Source organism: Propithecus coquereli, unplaced genomic scaffold (assembly GCF_000956105.1).
Source record: "Propithecus coquereli isolate 6110/MARCELLA unplaced genomic scaffold, Pcoq_1.0 Scaffold378, whole genome shotgun sequence".
Classification (NCBI taxonomy): Eukaryota; Metazoa; Chordata; class Mammalia; order Primates; family Indriidae; genus Propithecus; species Propithecus coquereli.
In genome coordinates this window covers 483,594-508,149 of record NW_012149485.1, presented here as the reverse complement: position 1 = coordinate 508,149, position 24,556 = coordinate 483,594, and the positions used below count along the sequence as shown (strand labels likewise).

At 46.4% G+C, this 24,556-nt stretch overlaps 1 protein-coding gene across 1 annotated transcript in view; it reads right to left on the bottom strand.

The window, feature by feature from the left end:
• PTPRT (protein tyrosine phosphatase, receptor type, T) overlaps nt 1-24,556 on the bottom strand; it is a 734,792-nt gene that overhangs the window by 271,131 nt on the left and 439,105 nt on the right. The window contains exons 9-10 of the mRNA XM_012652055.1: nt 5,371-5,572; nt 3,929-4,031 (exon numbers count right to left, since the gene is read on the bottom strand). Of these exons, the coding sequence (XP_012507509.1) occupies nt 3,929-4,031; nt 5,371-5,572 (305 nt within the window). The remainder of the gene's footprint in view (nt 1-3,928; nt 4,032-5,370; nt 5,573-24,556) is intronic.

Genomic DNA, 24,556 nt, shown 5'->3' with positions numbered 1-24,556 from the left:
TTTTCTTTTTTTGATCAGCTTCCCTGTAGATCTGTACTGTGCACAATCATAGTCATTAGCCATATGTGGTTCTTGAATTTAAATCAGATAAAATAAAATAAAATAAAAATCAGTTCCTCAGTTGTACTAGCCCTACATCAAGTGCTCAGAGGCATGTGTGGTCATTGGCAACCACGGTGGACCGCAGACATGTAGGACATTTCTATTACTGCAGAAAGTTCTGTTGGACAGCTCTCTGTTACAAAATAGGAGACAGCTGAAGGTCTGGTCCATAATGTACATCTCCATAGTCCCAGCACCTGGTATCTACCAGGTGGGCAAAACAGATTTGCTGAATTAATTAATTACATACTTTAGTAATGAGTTACTTTTTTTGAGCACCTACTAAATTCCAGACATCATCCCATGAAAAGGGAGTCCAGTAGCACCAAGCTCTCAGATTTCATGGAGCTCAGAGACTGTTGAGGGGCATGTAAAAAGCATAAGCCAAGAAAACTAACAAAAAAAATGCATAACACAATTAAATGCTCAAGAAAGGACCACGAAGGAACTACGCAGGTCACTGTCGAGTAAAACCTGGTAAAGGGGCAGAGGGAAATTGAATGAAACTGGAAACAAGGTTAAGGCTAGATTCTGATGGGCCTTGATTTCCATGCTAAGAAGTCTGAACCTAATGCAATAGAAAACCAGTCACCCATTTAAGAATTTTAAGCAGGAAAGTTAACTTGATCCAATTTGTGCTTCCAAAGGACCACTCCAGTGGTTCAACAGGGGATGGATTGAAGAAAAAGAAGCTTGTGGCACACAAACAGCAAGCACACCTGGCAGGTGCAGGGGGTGGGGCTGGAGAGTGGTGATGGGAGAGGGCAGAGCTCAGCCCGGGCTGATTCCAGAGTCCAGTGGACAATCTCAGTGACTGAGCAGATGGGGAGGGGAAGGAGCGGGGACAAAGGACATCTCCAAGGAAGCCTGCGGGTGGTCAGGGGAGGGTCTGCCACAGAAGCTGGGGCTCTGCCCCCAGCCTCACTTCAGGGACTGCATGATGGTTGATTAATTCATGGCCAAGTTACTCTCCTATGAAGGTTACTAGAGATACATCAGCATGACAGGTGGGGCGTGGGGGAAGAAGGCTCGGTGTGTTCCAGTCGGAGCTGAATATTAGATTCTAGTCACTATTTGATTGATCTTTTAAACAATTCTGGGATTCTGTCACTTAAAAATCAATAAATCTTTGAAGGCCCGAGGAAAGCAATGCAAAAGCAATAAATCTCCATTGTGGAGTATTAGAAAAATAGGCCAAGCTGCTGAGGTGGTTTGGCTGGACGGATGAGGGTGCGGGAGCCCCACATGGCAGCAGTCCTCCCCTCCTCACCTCCTGCACACTCTGTTCTACCACGTAGCGCTAGACCCACGGGGCTTCGAAGGAGCAGCAAGCGGCAGAGCAAGGCCTGGAGTCAGGCTCAGCCAGGGTCAGGGCGTTGCTGGCAGAAGGAGGTTCAGGTGTGAGTCTGTTTGAAAACAGGCCGCTGCAGCTCACACGTTACGGGCTGCGCCCACACAGGCAGAGGTGGAGGACCCCTGAGAAGTCACCCTCCCACCCCTCACCCCTTCGTTGTTGGATGTTCACTCTGTAGCATCCCATAAAAGGGCCACCTGGTCATCACTTGATGTGTCAGACAGGGGAACTCAAAACTTCCTGGAGCTCAGAGTCATGAGACTAGTCTATAGCTTTACCTATAATGAGCCAAACAGTCAACATCTTAGATTTCAGTTTCCTCCTCTGAAATGGTGATGGTATTTCCCAATCGGGAACTGTTACCTGTTCACCAAGTAAGAGAGGGTCAGACAATACCATGGAAGTACTGTAAATTCTAATTCAGGAAACTATCAACTGTAAAATGTGATTCAAAGCATCCTTGATCCAGTGCATTTAGCGAGCCCTTTGTGTCCTGGGGCCGTAGTGTGTTCTTGTTGTTTCTCACATGCTTCCACCTCCCAAATCTGCAGGCCTCCACACAGTTCCACTTTCCTGGGTGGAGCTCATCTTCCAGCCAGTCTACTGCCCCTCTTAATCAGTACAGGCATGCCCCCAGTGCCTTCCTATCATCTCACTTGTTTTGCTGATTTCATGATTTCCTCTGCGTGTTTGCCGAATGCCCCATCCACCCTCACGCCTACTGGATACGGAGCCTCGAGAGGCAGGGATGTGTCGGTCTTGTTTCCTGCTATAACCCTATTGCTTAGCTCCCTTCCTCGGACATAGCGAGTGCTCAATAAATATTTGTTGAGTAGCCTAATTGTCAACTGCCTCCCCCGTGCACACCCTAGTACCCAGAGTTCAAGGTGAATAAAGGTCGAAATAACTGAAGTCTGTTGTGATATTTCCACTTCTGTCATTGCAGTTGTCTTGAAAATCTTGCAGGGTGGCATTGGTTAGTCTCGTCCCCTTCTTGACGAAATGCCCAAGCAACAGCCTGAAAATAATTCCAGGAGCTGAGTATACACCCGCCCTCAGTGATGCAGAGCCTTGGGAAGAAAAGCAGCCACACATTTCCAGACACCAACCATTTCCCCTTTGAGCAGTGACATTTCTTTTAATTTTTTTTGGATGGAAATGTCACCAAAATCTATCATGCACACCTTTCTCCTAGGAAGGTAATGTGGTATAGTGAAATGAATGTCAGCTTAGGGTCATTTGAACTAAGCTTAAATTTAGCCTGTACCACTTATTTGCTTTGTGGCCTGGGTCAACTCACTTAGCTTCTGCTCGTCTCCACTTCTATGTGTGCACAATGCGAAGACTGTTATTGCAATGTTCAGAGGATACAAGTAGCATTGTGCACAGGGACAGACAGACAGTAAGTGCTCGCTCATGAAATGGAAGGTCACAGCCTCTTTTAAATTGAAGACCCATGTATTTTGGGTAAACGGGACCAAGTAATGAACATGCACGGCTGCGAGAGGCTGCATCATGTAGACCTACTTGATTTGAGAGTCCCTGTGTCTGTTTTGCAGTTTGACTTTCTTTAGGATTTTATTGCTCGTGGCTAGTTCACTACACATTCCAAGTGCTTAGTGCCTGAGACAGGGTGGATGCTTAATGAAAATGTTTGTTGAATGAATGCATCATTTATTATCCCCTGTGCCCTGCCTCATTCCTGGTACAGAAGGTACTGAGTGCCTGCTTGTTGAACTGAACCGAGCCAGTTTGAAAGCTGTTCCACCCAATGCTCTGCTTCATTTCAAGGAACCATAGTCCTGCTTCCTGGAGTTCTGAACAGTCAACGTTGCTGCCCTTGTGCAAAGTGTAGCTTGTTTAAAAGAGCTGGCCTAATTCCTGATACCAGGGGCTTGTACTGCGCAGCTCAGCTGTGGAGATGCTTCTGCCACCTTGGGTACCAGTATGTTCCTGAACTCCAACAACCCCTTGTTCAGGTGTGCACAGCAGTGTAACCTTGATGGCAAATGCCTTTGTGAGATTCTTGCACTCTACATCCCTAAACTGGACCAGCCCCCAAGTCTTATTCCAGTTGCGATCTCTGAGCAGGTTGTTTTCAGAATTCAGCTAGTCTGTCCATCTGTCTGTTACTGGCAGTCACACATGGGAAGAAAATCCTGCCAGGAGACTATGTTCTGGGTCCCCAACCCTACTAACTACATTTGTCATGTGAGTTCCAGAAAGTTCTCTCCCAGACCATCTCACGTCCCCATCAGCATGTTCCTTTTGAACACACCACCGTTTGGTAACAGAATCCTGGCTCAGAGGCCAGAGTCTTTAAACTGGCCTTAAGACTGCTGATCTTGCTTCCTGGAAGCCTTGTTCCTGGCCAGTCTTGCCCACGGGCATGGTCAGTCACATGATTCAACTGGAGGTGTGGATGGCGCAGAAAAGGGAAACCGCAAACTCTGGATGAAGAACCCTCCTCACCTGACAGGGGCTCCCCGAGACTGTGCAGGCTTCAGCATCACTGTGATGGTCGTGTCTGTCTCATTCAGTGGGGTTTCTGTGTCGTACTCAGGCATCGATGGAGCTGGGCAAGGAACAGAGAGCACAGGTGAGCTGAGCACAGGTCCCAAACCCCACTCACCACCTCCCCTTGTGCCGTCCTTAAAGACACAGGGTGACTAGAAGCAGGAAGTTTGCAAAGGGTTTAGATGAGAAGCCTCCCAGGCTTTCAGTAAAGGAGGCCCTGACTCTCCCGCAGCCCGTAGTAGGTTCTTTCAAGGGGCAGGAGTCCAGGGCAGGGAAGCAATGATGTAGCCAGTAAACCACATGATTCAAAAAGTTCCACACCGAATAAACAGATTCATGCCGGGGTTATAAGTACTAACAAAGGAATGAAAGCAGAGTCAACCTTCTTAAGCACATTTAAAATGCAAATTAAAGCTAAGATAAACTAGTTCACCTCTATCTTCTTTTTTTATGAGACCTCCTCTCCCCATACCCAACAGATAGGAGTACAAAATAAATCTAATCCTTTGGGAAGGTAATTTAGCCATTTGTATTAAGAGCTATTACAATCCACATCCCTTTTAATTCATTTTTCCAATTTCTGAATTTAATCCCAAAGTTATAATCTGAACCAACGAATTAAACTTTATTTTGTAACATATTTATTGAAGCGTTACTTTACAAAAACATGGAAGCACCAAATATATCCAACCACAGAGGAATGTTTAATTAAATTATGTCCATCCACTTGACAGAACATTATAATGAAAGCAATGTAGCAACATGGGAAACGCTTATGGGATAAGGATAAGTGAAAACATTAAGCTACAAAAAAACATAGTTTTTTTTGCAACACCATGTGCAAAATATGTATGTATGCAAACCAGAATTGCATAGATATTCTGAAAAATGAAAGTTGTAAAAGGGTTCTGAGATAATTCTGCTTTGATGCTGTCTCATGGTGGAGGGGGCCCGAGTGATGATGGCAGTCTGCAAGCTTGGACGCTCATTCATTCATTCATTCATCCACTCATTCATCAGACGTTTCAGAAGACTCTGTGCTATGTCTTGCATTGCCAAAGAGAATATTCTTGAAAATAAATTTAAAAACCAATTTGCATGCAATATACACACAGATACGCACACACACACACACACACACACACACTATTTGATGCAATCCTGTGGGCAAATTATTTGGTGGCTTGCCACCTAGTTAATATGGTTTTTACACTTTAGGACATTCATCATTTAGGTTTTCTTCATGAGATTACAAGAGTAACCCACTAGGGACTGCATCGTCCTAATCACTCCAATACCACATGGGTGACAGTTGGCTCTGACTCTTCAAGGAAAGTTAGAAAGGGTTGGGGAGAGTGAAACAACCTTTCTTCCTTTTCCCTTCCTAAAAGAGATACCTGAAATTTTGGTGGCAATCCGAGTGGTGACAGGGGGCCCAAAGCCCTTTGCTGTGCTGGCCTTGATGGTGAAGGAGTAGGTGGTCCCTGGATACAGACCCACAAAGAGGTGGTGAGTTTCATTCCGGAGCTTGAACACTTTTCCCCTCTGGCTGGAGAGGTCGGCGCTCGGGTCCAGTGAGCCAACAGCCTTGTAGTTGATCTGTAGGACAAGCCAGCAAAGAAACAAGTAAATACCCCACTGAGGAAGCTGCATGGATCTCAATTGGAGGAGCACCAGGGGAGGGCATGTGAGTCTGGACAGCAAGTTCTGCGAAGCTCCCTGTTACCACCCACTTTACAGACTATCCCAGTCTCCAAATACTCCACTGCCAACATACTGGAGCACTGCCGTCCAATAAAAACAGGATGTGAGCCACATGCATCAATTTTACATTTTCTGGTAGTCACAGCAAAAGAAGTAAAAAAGAAAGTGAAATTAATTTTCATAATCTATCCTGAGTCCAATATATCCAAAATATTATCATTTCAATCTGTAATCAACATGAAAAAATTCAATGTGGTAATTTATAGTCTGTTATTCATATTAAGTCTTAGAAATCTGGTATGTCTTTTACCCTTACAGCACATCTCAATTTGGACTAGTCACATTTCGAAAGTGCAGTAGCCCCGTGTGGCCGGCCACTGTATTGGACAGTGCAGCTGCCGGGCAGTCCCCATGTGGCATCCCGGTAAGAATTATTTAGAAGGCTTGTTAAAAATGCAGATCACGGGTCCCATATTCCACTTGAGTAGCATTTGCTGACAGATACTTTCTCGTGCATTATCTTGGTTGTCGTCCTCAAAACCTTGGGGGCATCGAGATAGTTACTCTCATTTTTTGATGGGAAAACTGAGGCTCATCCGGAAGCATTTTGCATTAAATCAGCACTTTTCAAACTATCTATGGCAAGCTTTATTTATGGTGTTTTCCAGTCCACTGCAGACTGATAATAATTCAAAGATCAAGCCCCACATGACTTATCATGTGTGTCTGTCCATAACCAAACTGGTCTACACACTGTGGAACGATTTCCATCCACTGTTCACTGATCGCACGCCTGGGCATCACGGCAATGTCAACGTACTACGAAAGTTTGGAAGTGCTCACTCTCAATCATTTCCGCACTCACCCTGCGGTGAAAACAACCCACAGTGGGTAGCCTGGCATTGGCTGCATGAATCACACTGTGAGTGTCACATCTCTAAACTACGCAGTTGTTAAGTGGCAAACATAGGCGTTTTCGTTTGTCTTATCTAGTTTTTTTCCATCAGAACTGTTTTATTAAAGTATAGTATACATACAGAGAAATATACAGGTTGATGAATTTTCGCAAATTGGACACAGTCATATAATCCAGAACCCGACTATCACCAGGTCCAAGACTTTCCCCTCCCATGTCCTTCCAATCGTACCAGCCTACCACCAGCAAGGATCACCTCTGTCTGACTTCTGACAGTGTAGACTAATTTTGGCTGTTTCTGAATTTTATATAAATGAAATCCTGTGGTAGCTGCTCTTTTGTGTCTGGCTTCTTCCTCTCAGCATGATGTCTGCAAGATTCATACATGTTGGCAGGTATAGTTGCAAATCATGCATTCTCGCGCTGATTTGATAATCTATTGCTGACGCTGGACCCAGGTCTGCCTGACTCCAGAGCCTGTGCTCTTTATTCTACACCCCACTGTCTGGCCTGGAGACACAGCTCACTGGTTGAAGAATCCATTCATTCATCCACTTATTTGGTGCACACCACTCCTTGCGTATTCCTGTATTCTAGGCCTTGAGCTGTGTGCCACTGGGGGCTCCCAAATGAATACAAGCCAGGCTCTGTCCTCAGGTGGCTTCCTTTCTGAGGGAGGTAAGCCAGATATAGACAGCTGATGTCACTTCATCTTCAGTCAAGAATGTCCCATACTTACAGGATGGCCAAACCCAGGCAGAAAAGGGACCACACCGACTTTATTTCAAAACTAAGTGATTTTCTTTTTCTGGCAGGGGCAGCAAATGTTTTGGAGAAAGAGGTGATTTCTTTCTTCTGTATCAAGCAGTAGTGGTATAACAGTTGATGCCACATCTTCAAAGAGAGAGGCCAGAATTTGCCCAGAGCAGAGTGAGCCCAGGAGGAGAAACGCAGGGAGCTGAAGGCTTTGGGCTTTTCGTGATCAGAGCACAAGCATGTGCGTCCATCATGCAGGTGGCCGCCAGCGCTAGGTTGCTCTGGTGGACCTGTCCACAGCATCCCCTCTAGTCACCTCTGTCACCCCAGCCCTTCTCAGAGGCAAGTACTGCAAGCATCTGCCTCTCTGCACTTGGGGACTCTCTCCATGGGTGCTCGCTGGGAGTGTTGGGTCCTTGATACCCCCAGCAACTGATGGGAGCCGGTATATGAATTCCCCAGGCCCTACTGACACCCCTGCAGCACCCCAGTTTCCCCGAGGGGTTCAGCTCCACTTGTTTCCAAAGGTAGATGGCTTGAAAACACCCTGATCATTAGCGACTTTTCTTTTTCTTTACCACTCTCTACTCCTTCACTGGTGTTTCTTTAACTTTTCAGCAATCTGCTCATATTTGAACCCTGTCTCAGGGTCTGCTTCTGAGAACTGTCAGACTAAGACAAAGTGCTCAGGTCAGAGTCTCAGGAGAGAGCAAAACTCAAACCCGAAGGATGATGTGGAGTCAGAGCAGAGGAAAGAATGGTCTAGGTTCAGAGCAGAGGGAACTGCCTGGGCGAAGGCCTGGGGTGGGAAAAGGCTTAAACAAAGCGAAGTCCAGTGGGCAAGTGGAGCTTTCAGTGTGAGGTTGGATTCTGCTTTTCCCTGCTGGCAGAAGAGGGGGGCTGATCAGAGGGTTCTGCTGGCGGCAAGTACCCCCAGCCTCCCAGTGGAAAGGACGTGCCCTTGCATTCTTTCAAAATTCTGTCCCTGTTCCCCTGCCTGGGCTGGTGGCAACTACACTGATATACAGACACTGGGAGGTAAAACTCATGCCTTATTTACTAGCCAATTCTTTTCCCGTGCTCCAAATTCAATCCAAAAGCAACTTAATTTCCACCGAGCTGTCAATATAATATAGTGCGCTCCCCTGCTCTCCTAACCTTCCCTGGTATTACAGGGTCCTCACTTACTTGTAATGAAACACTATGAATAAATCAATGCATGTTAATATAGCATGTCTTCAATTTTTTATGAAGGGCTTCACCAAATCTAATTCCCACTGCTTTGTCAGAAACAGTCTTTGAAAAATTTAACTTGCAAGTTTTACGAAGTTAGTGGGGGATCAGGGCTGGGGAGGGAAAGAAGAAAGGTGAGAAAAATGGAATGGGATGGCGCCATGGTCGTAAACATGTAATGAAATATGAATCTTCGTTTGTAAGTGGAGAGAAGGGAAGATTTGTTAGAATAGTGAACATAAAATAAAGGGTTAGTGGAAGGAAGGGTGCTGAGCTGCACATCAACCCCGGGCTCCAGGGATGAGCTCTGGCTGCAATAAAGGTCTCAAGTGTGTCCCCCTCCCCGTCTGGTTGCTGAGAGTGGGATCCGGAGCCAGAAACCAGAGCGAGCACTTCATAATAAAACTCCAATCATGCCATAGGAACAATGGTCTCTCACAGCTCTTAGGGTGAAGATCGCATTCTTAACCTGAGGTCTTAATGAGCTCTCTGCATAGGCTGCCCTCTCCTGCCCTTCATCTTGAACCACAAGGCTTATTTCCGTACCAGAAAAGAGCCATGGCCCATTTTGCCACAGGGCCTTTGCACCAGCTGTTCTGCCAGCTTGTAACACCTCTTCCTTTCCATGTCCCACCTTTGACTAATTCATAACTTCTCATGCTTAGATCTTACTTAATATGACCCTTCTTATGGGCACTTTCTCTGACTCCCAGATTCTCCTGTTTTATGTTCCCAGAGTCACATAACTCTCCTTTGAGCCACTGACTTTACATGTAACCATACAAGTATTTCAACAATGAGTCCCTTTTCCACCAGCCCCGAGGTTGAACCAAATACAGCTTATAAGCCAAAGTCCACCCATTATCTGTTTTTGTAAACAAAATTTTACTGGAACACAGCCACACCATTCATTTATGTACCGTCTATGGCTGCTTTCACGTACAAAGTGTGTGAAAGTAGTTGCAACAGACACCCTACGGCCCACACAGCCTAAAACACTTACTCTCTGGCCCTTTATAGAAGAAGTTTGCTGACTCCTATATTAGACTTTAAGCTCCAAGAAGGAAAGGATCTCATCTGGTGTTTGTTCAGCATTTCATCTCCTTACACGTATAAATGAATGATCAGATTAGTTGTGTGGCTTGAGTAATTTGCTTAACCTCTCTGAGCCTCCAGTTCCTCAAAGGTAAAATGCTAATTCCAATTTTAGTTTTGGCTTTAATTTATGTTGCGGGGTCACATGCAGCTTCTTTACTCCTGGGAGACAAGCCCTTTGTGCAGGAGGGAGGCTCCAGCGAGTCCACAGGTGGCTCTAGCTTCTACACCAAGGCTCCTGCTGCAGTGGACCAGGGGACATCTTGAGAAGAACAGATGGATCTTGACCTGGGCTGCAGGGAGAGGGCAAGAGAGCAGGGAGAACAGAAGTAAAGAATTTCCCTCAAAGAATCCCATCAGAAAGGGCTTGTTTGTCTCCCGAACGTGCTTGGGTTGAGCTGTGCTGTGCTCTGGGCACTGGGCGAGGTATGGGGTGAAAGTGCATCCGTTTCACATGCAGACAGAACAGAGGACAAGATTCAGGTTTAGAGGATGAGGTGGTACCTGGGGGCTGAGGGAAGAGATGAGATAAAGTGGGGATGACAGAATGGACAGAACTCAGAAACAAGTGGCTGAGAGATGCAATCATGACAAAAACCACCTTTTTGGAACACTCACTACATGCCAGGCCCTGAGAGTGGGGCCTCTTGTAAAAAAAAAGTATCTCGTTTAATCTTCAAAAAATAGTATGGATTTTTTTCCTGGTTATTCCCATTCCTCAGCTGAGGAAACTGAGGCAAAGAAAGGTGACACAGTGAAAGTGTGAGCTGGGGGAAGGGCAGCGGCTAGGAGTGCCACCTGGGCAGCATGCTGGAAGGACAGGTGGTGACACCTCCCCCGGGACATTAAGTGTTCTCTGCTGCCTCTGCTGCCTTTACTTGACCATATAGCCCCATCTCCTGGCTGGTGCGTGAATGTCAGTGCCATGTGTGGTAGGGGACACACACACAGGGTGGTTCCGGAGGACCAGAAGTTTATTCAAAGAGATCACTCCCAAAGAAATGGCCCCAACTTGAGAAAACTCACTATGATTTTATCAAACTGACTAAGTATTCGTATTACATACTGATACACATGTCAGGTTAAAAACAGGAAGTTCACGTGAGCATCATGATCAGAGGCAAGCTGGCATTAAGCCAACAGCCAAGTGGAATTTTAAAAATACTGAGAACACTCGCAGCAGCATTAGCTGTCAGTGACAGTAGTGTAAACCGAGTCAAGGCCTGCCAACCCACAGCGTGATTTTCCAGAAGCGTCCCCTGTAGCTTAGCACCTTCCCCTCTTGCTACTATATGTGTGTCCTCATCCTAAATGCTTTGGGAGGGTCAGCGCCTACGTTATCTGTCCCATCTGTGCCTGACCTTCTCCAGTGGCTTCCAGCTCATACTCTGCAAGTCTCAACATAATGAAGTTTTAACAAGGCCACAGGTAAAATAGATCAACATGGTTGGTTTATCAAATAAAAGGTTAAATTCATTTTTTTTCTTTAAGCTCAAAACAACCAGTTAAAATACTTTCTCCCTTTTTTCAATCCACAGTAAAAGTGTCTGCAGGCCACGGTCTTTGTCATCTTGGTGGCCTCAGAGGCAACTGGTAAAAAAGAGACCAGCTCAAGGTAACCTCCCCTGGTTGGAAAGTGTAGTGTTGGCCCTTTGGTTTCCAGACAATTTAGAAATACAACATGAACCCATTTCTTCCAGAGAACACCGCAGATCCACAGATGTCTGCAATGCGAGTGCCAGTGACTTCTGGGCCAGGGTGCCCTTGTGTTTTTCCTAGAAAGCCAGGACTATAATGCCAACAGAAGGGTGGCTATGACTGATACTCATCCTGCTGTTCCTGGCGTTTCTACGACTGTGGAGCCAGCATGAGTGTGAGCACCTGCTGCTTTTGTGCACAAGCAGCGATGCTTTGCTTTTGCTTCTGTTGAGATTTGCTCATTGTCTCTATCCACAAATGCTCACCGACAGCCCACTTTGTTCTAGACTCTGTGCCGGGCTCCGGGGAGGGGACACATCGGTGGAGAAGACACGGTCCCTGACTTTGGGAAGCGGAGACATAGATGGAGAAGACACAGTTCCTGACTTTGTGGACAAACACAGGCATCAGCGGATATTGCGGGGAGCCAAGTCCTTTGGGAGCACAGCTGTGGAAGCCATTGGTTCTGCCAGAGAAAGAGAGGACAGCCTCCCAGAGAAGCTGTGAGAGCGTTGGGCTAGGCGGGTGGTCCTCAGACCAGGCAGAGGATACAGTGCTGAGGGGACCTGCTAAGACATACCAGTGCCCGGGCTCCACACAGGAGCAGGTACTGCCCGCTCTCTGGGTGCAAGCACCTGGGCACTGATACATTTTTAAAGGTTCCCAGGAGATTGAGACAGGCAGCCACAGCTGAGCATGGTGGAACTGGGACTTGGGGAAAAGAGGGAATTAGGAGAAAGAATTGTGAGATGTGGCATTTGCCAAGGAGAGGAGTCCTCAAACAGCCTGCTGGAGGGAACCAGAATGTCACTGCTGGAGCACCACAGTGGCAGTTGCCACAGCCAGGATGCACTCACTGATGGATGCTAACACTGGTGGGGAAACTAAGGTGAGACAACGTTTGCGCAGTCTCAAAGTATCTTCCCCCAAATTCATGAGTTACTTTTGTGGTTTTACCATAAGTCCAGGAATTCTTTGATATGCTTCCCTAATTCCACTCTCCTTGAGTGGGGGCCAGACCCAGTGACTCACTTCGAATGAGTGGAGGCTGGAAAGGGAAAAAATGTAGTAGCTTTAAAGTGGAGAAACTTGGAAAATACCATCTTCACCACACGATCAAGGTTAGCATCCCCGTGATGAGTCTTGCTGAGATCATGTGGCCACTGATATGACGTGGTAAGCAGGGCACATTCCTTCCGTGGTTTTCTTCCTCATAACCTCAGTTCACTAATGAGAAAACGTCAGGCAAATTCAGACTGAGTGCTGAACCGTACTCTTAAATAGTGTCAAGGTCATAGCAAGACAAGGAAAGGTCGAGAAACGGTTACAGGTCAGGGAACAAGGAGACACGACAACTATTTAATAAATGCTACATGGGAACCTGGAAGAGAAAAAAGGGCTTCTGTGGAAAAACTGAGGAAATCTGAAAAAAGTCTAAAGTTTAGTTAATAGTAATTCACTGGATGGGACTTCCTAGTTTTGATAAATATACCATAGTTATATAAGATGTTAGCATTAAGGGAAATTTTGTGAAGGTTATAAAACTCTGTATTTTTTTTTGCAACTTCTCTGTAAATTTATAATGTTTCAAAATAAATTATTTACAAAACAACAACAAATGGTGTGCTGGGGTTTGGCACCTGTCAGAGTTTTTGCGGCTGCACAATAGAATCTACAGCAAATATTCACTGAGTTCTTGACTACGTGCTCAGACAGGTGCTAGGCACAGGGGAGTCTTCAGAAACTACAGTCCAGTGAGGGAAGCAGGTAGGAGCCACAGGAATGAGAGGGGAAGGTAAGTAAGATTCCTGCACTTAAGAAGGGAAGGTGCCTCTTGGCAGCACATAACACAGAAAACTGATTGATTCTCTGGGGCCAGAAGCCTTCCCCACAGGGCATGAAGGGGTTAACCAGGTGAGGTAGGTGGGAAAAGGGTGGAGGAAGTGATAGGAGACAGTGTAGAGTGAAGGAAAGAGAAAGCAGGAGAGATGCTATGGGGCAGAACCACTGATGGTCTAAGGGGTGTTTTTGTGTAAAGTAGAAAAAGGTGGCTCCCCTCAGTCTCATCCCTCTGTATTTCAGTGAGCTGATGGCGCCTTTCTTAATACCTAGTTATATTTCTCCTGCCAGACACAGCCAAGAGCTTAATCAATTTCATCCCCTTGGCTGTGTTTCTTTGTGCAGTGGACAAACTATGCAACAGCACATGGCATCCTTGCTGGGATCAGAGCATGGAAGCCTTTATGGGACTACTCAAGTGCTTAGATTTTATCCTGAAGGTAATATAGAGTCATTTCAAGGGGAAGGTGGGTGATCAAGAGAGATACATGGTCATACTTGTGTTTTCGAGCAGCATTACTGAAAGTGCAGTCTGCAGACAGAAAAGCATCAAGTATCACCTGGAACTTGTTAGGGCTACAGATTCATGGGCCCATCCCAGACCTACTGATCAGAATTTCTGGGGCTGAGACCCAGAACTCTGTGTTTCACAAGCTCTCCTGGTGACTCTCCTGCATGTTGAATTTGGAGAAGCACATCCTCAAGCAAGGGGACGAAGGATTAAATTGACTGTTGGAACAATATGGGGGACCCTTGAAAGGTCTGGCTCTCATCCAGATGACAGATGACAAAGAAGGCCTGGTGTAGCCAGAAGCAGAGAGGATGGAGAAAAGGTGAATGGAGTGACTCTGAGAGCTGTCGAGTCCTGGCTGGAGAAAAATGAGGTCCCTAGAAATGTAGGGAAAGATTAAGTCAACACACGGCACAAGACCTGGAGGGGGACGAGCCTCCTGAGGCTGGAAACCACTGGGGAAGACCTGTAAGTCTTCACTAGCTTCATGCTTCTGATGCTGCTGACATTCAGGAAGGCAAGGAGTGTGGGTCTCAGCCTGGGGGAGGGAAGACCACTTGGCTGTTAGTCTTGCAGAACCTGTGTTGAAACCCAGATCTATCACTTACCAAGAGTTGAGTGACCAAGGCTCTATTTTGTAACCTCACCAGCCGAAGTGCTCTGATGACAGATGAATGAGGTGGCAAAGTCTCTGGACAGTGCCTGCCAGGCTTCTCTGGTTCCCAACGCTGGGCTCCAGGGTCGGAGGCCCAGCCTGTGGGTGTGGTTGTCTGTGCCAGGGCTGCCTGGGCTGCACTCCCTCCCCAGCGCTGCCAGCACGGGGACCCATGCCCATGGTTGCTGCCATGGCAGCCCTGCTGCAGCCCGGCAGGGAGCTGCCCTAGTCTAGCGTGGACTCCTTTGGTTGCCACGGATCAGAGAGGTGTTGCAGAAGGGGAAGTCAGCTTTTTTGCCCAACATGGCTTTTGCTGTTTCCCATCAATATCCTCTTCTCTGACTTCAGAGGAATATCCTCTTCCTCTTCTCTGTTAGGCTCTGGGATCAAATGCTGGGAGACAAGCTCAGAGTGCAGCCAGCCCAGGGTCTTCAGTGTTCACCATCCGGCAACCCAAACTGCAAGTTTGGCCAGTGGGTGATAATTATAAGAACTAACATTTATGTGCTTACCAGGCATCCCACTCTCTTCCCTGCCCTCCCCTCAGCTCCCAGACAGACTTTGGTGTGTGTTCCTGTCGGTAGGTAGATTTTCCCTCCACCAGCACCTCAGGCCCCTCCCATCCTTAACACTGGGTTATCTCCCGGTTTCCTTGCCTTCCTTCCCCTGCCCCACATGGGAAGGATATTCTGAGTCTCACTCTTTCCAACTGCTCTAAATTTCAAAGAATGCGGCCAGAGTCCCATAACAGAGCCACCATCAACTCAGATGGCTCTAAGCTCTTTCTTGCTAAACTATCATAATGCAGCTTAATAATGTGAAGCTTAAACCCCCTTTCAGCTTTTAATCTCATGCTGGGGTGTCCTGGGTGCTGTGATTTTGTTATTTTTCACAGAAACCTTCTTGCTTAATGAGTCTGTCTAGCGCTATTCCCAGTGGCTTTTAGTCTGCATAGCAATACTTCTTGGGTTTCTGAATGTAAGCTGCTTGCCTACCAACTTCACACTCAGCTGATTTTTGTTCTGCTAAGTTTAACCTGGTTAAGTTGCTAAACTGCATGACCAATTCCTCTCCAGTTGGCTTTGGGCATGGAGATTCGAGAACTTAAATAATCCTATGACCCTGCTCCCTAGAACCTTGCAGCCATATCAACAGCCATTCTAACAGAAGCAGCCTGGAAAAAAATCCTTCATTAAGGGCAAAGCCTGGATTTTATTTATTTATTGTAATAATTGCCAAGCACCCAGCTTGGCATAGAGAAGGAGTCATTAAGGTTTACTGAATAAATGAGGATTAAGAATGAAAATGTAACAAATCCTGAATGCTGTACAGCTGGGATTTGGAATGAGGTCATTCTGATGCTAAAGCCCAGCATTCTCCACCCCACCCTTCTGCCTTGCCCTCAGCCTCTCTGTGTACACCCCTGTTTGGACAGTTTCTAGGGCAAGGGATTGATTTGGGGGAGGCTGTCAGAACACAAGGCTTTGCAGTGGGTCTGCCTGAACCTGCCTCCCCCAGGAGGGGCTTGGTTAGCTTCCCCAGTGGCGGGGTCCACGCCTGTCTGGCACATAGTTGGTGCTCAAAAATTATGTATTTAATAATTAATGAGGCCCAAGCTGATGAAGGTCTTGTTTTCTTGGGTGTGAGTTTCCAAATCTGCATAAATAGACAGTCCTTTCGGTACTTTTCCCATTTTGGGTGGTTTTTAAAAATAGCTGCAGATCCTGTGACACTCCTCTCATCAAAAGGTGGAGTTTATGCACCCCCTTCAAGTCCTAGAGGACCTGCAACTGCTTTGACCAATAGAACGTGGAGGAAGTGATGTTTTGTGACTTATAAGACTAGGTTGTACAAGCAATGCAGTTCCTGACTTGTCCATGGAGAAGTCCACATCCACAGCATCCAAGCTGCTGTGTAAGAAGACTGCATCTCCTGGGGCTGCCATGTGCGAGCACACACAGGACTCATGAAAGGGCCATGTGTGCATGTTCACTCGGGTCGACGGCCCCAGCTAAGTGCAGTTGTCTAGGCACCAGGCTGCTGAGTGGGGAAGCCTACAGGTGACTCCAGTTCTCAGCTGTCTGGCCAGCACCCCTGGTCATTTGAGTCCTCTTGGCTGAGACCCCAGACATGGTGGGGCTGAAACAAGCCATCCCTGATATGCCCTCTAGAATTCCTGACCTACAGCATCTATAAGCATAACAAGGTTGTGGTTTTATGCCACTAAATTTTCAGTGGTTTGTTACCAGCAATAGTAACTAAAACATCATTTGTTCATTAGGCTTGAGAGTTTCTTGAGAGCATGGGCAACATTTTATACTCTTTTGTATTCACAAAAGGAAACAGAGTATATGCTCAACAAGTACGTTCTGCCTTCTTAACCATGTGATCAAAGGTAATAGCACCACTAGCGTATCACTTGTGCAGTATTTCCGCCAAAATGCATAATCTCAATCTAATCATGAGAAAACATCAGAAAAAAATAAATTAAAGGACAGTTTACAAAACAACTGACCAGTATTCTTCAAAAGTGCCAAGGTCATAAAAGACAAAGAAAGACTGAGGTGGTGTCCTAGACTCGAGAAGACTAAGGAACAATAACTAAGTGGAACAGAGGAGCATGGACAGGATCCCGGATTGGAAAAAAGGACATTAATTGGAAGATAAATGAAATTCAAATGTCAGTAGATTATAATACTCATCATATTGTATTAATAGTTTGAGGAATTCATCAATGTTAATTTCCTGGTTTTAATCATCCTACTGTATTTATGTAAAATGCTAGCATGAGGGGAAGCCAGGTTATGGGTCTATAGGAATTCTCTGCATGCATTTTACAATTTTTCTGTAAGTGTAAAGTTATTTTAAAATTAAATACTTTTTAAAAGAAGAACAGAAAAAAAAATGTGTGCTAAGACCCCTTGATTGGCTAATCTGGAATCATGGAACCACAAGGTCAGAAGCTAAAGGCTCACCTCTCTGCTCCCCACATCCGTGTAGCAATTTATTACAATAACAATAACAATATGAGTGAACATTTAGGACCACTCACTGTTTGTCAGCTTCCTTGCCTGCCAAGGGCTTTCCATGCATTACTCATTTCAACCTACCTAATGGATACAATGGATACTATATGGGTGATGGGTACAGTTATAACCCTGACCCAAGCATAACACAATTGATACATGTAAACAAAAACATCGGTACCCTCGACCCCAATATTTTGAAATTTAAAAAATCCTCTTAAGTTTATGAGGCTACCACCATTACTATTCCCATTTTGCAGGTAAGGAAACTAAGGCTTAGGGAGAATAACTTTCCAGAGCTCTCACAGATGGTAAGAGACAGAGCCAGGCTTTTAGACCCAGGCAGCATGAATCTAGAATCCACCTGCTTAACCTCTGCCCTTTTGCCATCATTAAGAGTGGTTAGTCTTGCTTCCAAGATCCGAAAGACCAGAAACTCTGCTCTGGGAGCCTGTCTGTTAGAGGATCAGATGAAGTGAAAAGACATGCCAGGAGTTCGGAGGGGCGGGAAGAGATTCTGGCTACAGGCTTGGGTGTATAGGGGCCAAAATTAAGAGGAAGTGGGGTGGAAGTAAATTTGGAGAGTTGGGGGAGATCAGGGAACCTGAGGCCAGTCTGTATTTCCCAAGCACCCCAGAGGGTTTTCCTGACAAGCTTGGAACTTTTTGCCTCCCATCAGAGGAGAAGACAGAGCAAATTGAGAGGCCTTTCTAAGGAGAAATCCACTGATCACGTAATCACACATTCTGGGTCAGTGGGGGGCCGAAGGCTGGAGTTTCACTCTATTGTGCTTTCCTTTCATGCAGCATTTCTCTCATGAAATTAAAATAGAATTGATTTTCTCCTCCACTAAATTAGACATAGGAAATGAATAAAAGTGTGGGCATATTGGAGATCCAAGCATCAATTCAACCCAGCAAAGAAGCATTTGTAAGATGTTTTATTAGCCCCTATTTATTATGTGAAGGTTTTATAAAATCCTATTTTTTTTTGGTTCTGTTTTTCTCCCTCCTTGGTTAAAATTACCATTTATTCTAACCTTCCCTCTAACTTGCTCATCTCAGGTTAGAAGCTCTCTTTTTTTAACTTTGCCCCTGTGGTATTTCCCCAGAAGCAGACACATAGCAGGTGACACTGAATTTATGGAACTGTCATTTCTGGTGAAATGGGTCCACTGAGTATCCCACACCCACCTATCCTGCAGTGATCCCAGGCTCATGGCAGGTCCAGAATAGAGCCTCACAGGTGGAGGGAGTTTCTCTATTTACAAAGTACTCAGAGGATCCTGGTGCAGGAGGAAACTGAGGCTCAGAGAGGTTAAGAGGCTTGCCAAAGGCCACACAGTAAGTGGTTCCTAAAGGAGGCAGCTGTGAGATAACACAGCAACATGCAGAGGGGATCAGAAGACTTGGGTGCAAATCCCCTCGTGCTTTCTCTTAGCAGATGTTTCTTGGAGCAGCACTGCCCACTAGAAATAAAATGGGAGCCACATTTGTGATTTTATATTTTCTAGGATCCACACAGAAAATGGTAAAAAGTAAAAGGCAAAATTAAGTTTAGTAATATATTTTATTTAACCCAAGATATCCACAATGTTATTATTCCAACATGTAATCAGCACAAGATTATTAAGGAGAGATTTTACATTGTGTTATTTCTTCTAAGTGTTCGAAATCCAGGGTGTATTTTACACTCCCTGCACATTTTGCTTCAGACTAGTCACATTTTAAGTGCGCGATAGCCAGTTGTAGCTAGTGGCTAGAACATGCTGGTCTGGACCAGGGTTTCTTAACTTTTTTCTTATTTAGACCTTTTATTCTCTGTTGTGCCCTCATGGAATTTTAATTCTACAGGTAATTTGTATAGCTGTACACGGACCCTATGCATATCTGTATAGCTGTACTTTATGCATATTATGTGTATGCCTAAGAAAGGAACAGTTTTTTCCCACACCCTGCCCCTACTCCTACCACCAAGAATCAACTTTCACCTCTTGGGGATGATGGCATTCCCCGATGAGGAATGCATGGTCTAGAGTAAGCAGTAACAACCCTGAGCCTTCGATTCTCATCTGTAAAATGAGCATAAATGAGCACTAAATAAGGCAGTTCTTATTGGAAAGTGTCCACTGGTGCCAAGTGTGGCACCGATGCACTGAAGCCACAGTGTTGGACGACTGCTTCCAACACATTCCCTCCCACTTTGAGGGCAGTGCCCAGGAGTTAGGCCCCTCCTCACCTGCAGGCGGTTGCCAGGAAGATGTGTTATTTGCCCGTGCACCACTCCCTCCTGCTCTGGGGCACTTCCCAAAGTTTTCACATCTGGACAGAGGGGCTCTGTCTTTCAGCCTGGCCACACCCCAGCCTAGGGCAGCAGGGCCTTATGGATCACAACTTCAGTGCCTTCCCTCTCCTCATGGACACCTAACTGATGTAAAAAGTCCAGAGGCCCCCCCCTGAGGGTAACCTGGGTCTCTACCACCCAGATCAGGCCTTTCTTCCCTCCCCTGGGTGCCCACTGGCATAAGAGTAGTGGCCAGGCTTGTTCTCTCTGCAGAGACACCTGCTACCTGATCCAACTGCTCCCTGCCCCCAGTCCCAGTCTACCCCAGGATTGAGAGTTTGCTAACTGTGGGCTACGTGGTTTTCTCCTACAGCTCCTGAGAGACTGTGGCTTTTGCTTTCCTTCCCATCCCCCCGCTTCCCACTGGCCAACAGGGTCTGTTTCTGCATCTGTGGCTCCCAAGAAGTTCTAATTTGCCATCCACAACTCTACCTTCATTGTCCAGTTCTTCTTCTGCCCCATCTGAGTGAGCCATGCCCCGAAATGCAGTGCCAGGGGTCACCCGGGAAGAATCCGGAACACCTCTGGAGACAGGAGCTGGGTCCCTCTCGCTCACCCTGTGATTCTGCCTCTGAACAGTGCTGCAAGAACAGGTGCTGGGCTCAGACAAGGCTGGCTTCTGCTCTCAGCCCCTCCCCTGATTACAGTGACTACGCAGCACATGTGAGTGGGGCTCATTTCAAAGGCTGTAAACTTGGTCTCCTAAGCTGGGGATTGCAGAGAAACCTGCGAAGTAAGCAGTCTGATTGCCTGGACTTCTAGAGCCACACCTCATTAGGCACCCACTGTAGGGAGAAGCCAAACTACAAACTGGAAAGGAAAATGACTTTGGGATTTTTCCTTTTTTCCTTTTTCTTTTTGCCTTATAATACAGTGTACTTTTTTGGTTCTTGTGTTTCTTTATAGATACGATCCTTCCCCACCTCTTATTTGGGAAGAGCGTTCAGAATAGAAAGGAAGTGTTGTGAATTGTATCCTAAAGACTCAGGGAGAACAAAAGGAAGAACTTTGGAATTATGCAAGACAATGTGTACTAGATTAACAGTGTGGCCTTGATCTTGGGTGGGTAGGGCTGGATTTAGGCTAGGATGCCTAGCACCTCAGTGGCTTCAATAAGACTCAGTTCCAACGTCAAGAAAAAAGGTTTTTCATGAAGTTGAAATGTGTCCATGCATATAAGAGGCCTTGGAAATGCTCAGCACGGAGTCAAATACCAAGTGGGTCAGTCAGACTTGAATTTACTACAGGAGAGAGGGTCTTTAAGGGAAACTGCAGACTCATTCCACTGGAGTCCACAAATATCTATTGGGCAGTAATAAAAACTAGCCAATATTTTAGGCACCTGAGATACACCAGTGAACAAACCAATAAAGAGCCCTGCCTTCCTGGAGTTTACCTTATAGTTGCCAGGACGGTAAGAGGAGAAGAGAAAATTACAATAAGCATAAAAAATATGTCATTCATTTGATATGTTAGCAGATAATAAGTGCTCTAGTGAACAAAAGGAAAGGAAACACCCAGCAGAGCAGGGTAAGGAGTGCAGAGAGCTGGGGAGATGGGGCTGGGGCAGCATCAAACAGACTCCAGTGAGATTTGAGAGAGGATGTCATGGAGGTGACAGCGGAGGGGTCAGCTGAGTGGATATCTATAAGAGAAGAGCTTTTCAGGAGGGAAGAGTGGGAGGTGGGGTCAGAGAGGTCTACGGGGCCTGCACAAACCTCTGTGAGTCCTTGTGAGACTTAGGAGTCTGGTCTGGTGGACTTGGGAACACTACAAGTCATAAGAACCAGCCACAGAGTCTGACCTGGGGGTGAGAATGGGCTGGGGGCACGGGACTTTGTCCTGAAAGGGAACTGCTCAAACTCAGGGCAGAGATGCAGGGGCCCAGGACCTCCCAGGACTCCTCCACCAAGGCTCTGGGTCCTGGGCACCTGGGGGAACAGGATGGTATATGGGTCTTACTTCTATACTCTAAGGGCCCAGAGGATGCTGCAGAGCTCTCTCCCTGGACCCTGCCTCTGGCCCAGCTGCCTGGTTCAGCACCCTACATAAGGCCTCCTGCAGGGCCCCTGCTCAGGGAGTATGGGGAGAATGGGGGTGGGGACATGGATTACACTCAGGGCAGGGAAAACGAACACAAAATTCAGGGTGCTGAGGGGACAGGTAAGATGACCATTGCTCACCCAGTATGGCCATCCCCAAACCTCAGGAGTGTGGAGCTTGATTTGAAGACATCAAAGATGATAATAAGCTGTGCTGTCTGAAGGGGGGACTTCCTAGAACTTTGGCAGGAGTAACCTCTAGTTTCAGCCTCCCAGGGAGCCTGAGGTCCCATTGCTCTTCAAGTAGAGGGATCAGGGCTAGGGCCGAGCAGAGCTTCAGAGACAAGGCATACTGCTGGAGCAATATTTAAAGAAACATAAATTCTTTATGAGATTCACAGCTAGAACTCCAGCCTCCGATCAAGATTCAGAGCTTACAAATCCCCAGATGTGAAGAAGGCAACTCAGAGACGCGCTCCTTAGCAAGTTGAAGGTGTGTAACTAAAAGGTGCTGAGTGTTTCCTGTGGGAGGTGGAAAGAATCATCCCATTGATTCAGATAAAGGCTCCTTCATTGAAAAACATCAAATTTTGCATGAAAGACGTTTGCTAAAATAATAGCAATTGAAATATTCTTTGAAGTGCTCTGAATATAAATATAGAAACACTCCCCTGGAGACCTGCTCATACTAGCTTCTCACCTTATCACTGTCTTACTGGGTTCATCATTAGGCTAAGGTGGGGTGATGCTGTGGCTCCACCACACTGCCTTGGGCTGCCTCACCTGTGTGTGTGGGTGGGGGAGAAGGTTGGTCTTCTCTGAATCTGGCTCTGTCATTCAATGACAAGCACTCCAGGGGCCCAGATTTTGTCTCCAAAGAAGAAAGAATTCAGGAACTATGAGAACACTCCAACAACAAACGGGACCCTAAGAGAAGGGATGCACTATCTACCTCCACATCTGGATGCCCTTGGGGAGTTTTAATGCCTTCTCCACCCTGAACCTATGTGTTGAAACTTAATTCTCCCAGTCCCCGAACTATTACAATTGCCATTTTAGAGTCTATAGAGTTAATGGTGCCATGGACACACCTGCAAATTTGCACCCCATTGCTAAACAAAAAGGCGCTGAAGTTTAAAGGCCCAGAGGTGGTGGGGGCCAGAGTTAGCCCCACTGCAGGCCGAAGACACACTTCCTTCAAAGCAGGTGGCAGGCGGGGGGTGGGGGAAGCAACGGCCAAGCAGAGAGAAAAGCCAGTGTGCAGAAAGGGGCAGGGGGCAGACATACCAAAGGAAGCAGGAAGCAGAGACAGTGGGGAAGAGAAAGAGAGAGGAACCCGGGTACCGCACTTTCCAATTGCATGTCCACGATACCAAGTCATTTCCCATCCACCACCCAGGATTTTCTGTAAGGCCAATCTGAGCTATTTTGTTTATTTAAAAGTATATTTCCCTGATGAGAATATCTCACCTAAATAATCACCTCATCTGGACCTTCAATCTTTTCCTTGTTCTGCCCTCAGTAAAACAGCCAAAAGTTGCTGGCACCCCTAGCTCAGCAGCTTTCTCCATGCCCCCTCCTCTCCCTGTGTCCATGGTCCATTGTTCCCCATCCCAAGTCCTGCAACCCACCCACTATGAGCCATGGATTCATCCAAAGTGCAGACTCCAACCCACATTAATTCATGTGGGTATCTGGTGATCCCCAAGGCAGCACAGCTTGTCCAGGAAGAGGAACTGGATGTCAACACCTTCATTTCACTGCAGTGTAACTCCCGGGGGGAAACAGACCAGGAAGCAGCTGTGTGGGCTGATAAGGGCTTCTCCGCCTTGTCAAAATCCTCAGGCACCAGCTCCAGATAAGAGCCAGATACAGGGGCCAGTACCTGAGGCAGGTGTCAAGTCTTCCCTTGGAGCCACATGTATACTCAGGCATACCACTGCCTGGCCATGTCCATGGCAGAGGGGTGCGTATTCTCATCAGGAGGTGGGTTGGATCTTTCCCTGCTATATTCAAGAGTGATACCAGCCCATACTCGCCCCTTCTCAAAAGCAGACCGCAGATTTCTGCAGTGATTCAGAATGTGAGCTCTGTCACCTTTTTTTTTTTTTTTTTTGAGACAGAGTCTCACTCTGTCACCCAGGGTAGAGTGCAGTGGCATCATCCTAGCTCATTGCAATCTCAAACTCCTGGGTTCAAGTGATCCTTCAGCCTCAGTCTTCTGAGTAGCTGGGACTACAGGTGCGCACCACTACACCTGGCTAATTTTTTCTATTTTTGGTAGAGATGGGGTCTTGATCTTGCTTGGGCTAGTCTCAAACTCCTGACCTCAAGTGCTCCTTCTGCCTCAGCCTCCCATGCTCCACCACTTTTTAACTGTAAGACCTTGGGTCTTGGGTGCTTAGTTTCTTTGTGTCTTGATTTCCGATTTCCTCATCTGTTAAATGGGGATAATGAGGTCCCTATCTCATAGGTTAGAAGGAGGAATAACTGAGATATAACACTTGTAAAGCCCTTAGAACAGCCTGCACATCACTGTAAGCACAATGCCTAGACTTTGTAACCACTCAATAAATGCGATCTGTCTTTATTACTGTTAAAACATTAAAGTCCCACCAACAGTGCATGAGTGTTCCTATCTCTCCACATCCACGCCAACATTTATTGTTTTGGAACTTTTTGATAAAGACCAGTCTCACTGGAGATAAGTGATATCTCATTGTGGTTTTAATTTGCATTTCCCTGATGATTAGAGATGTTGAGCA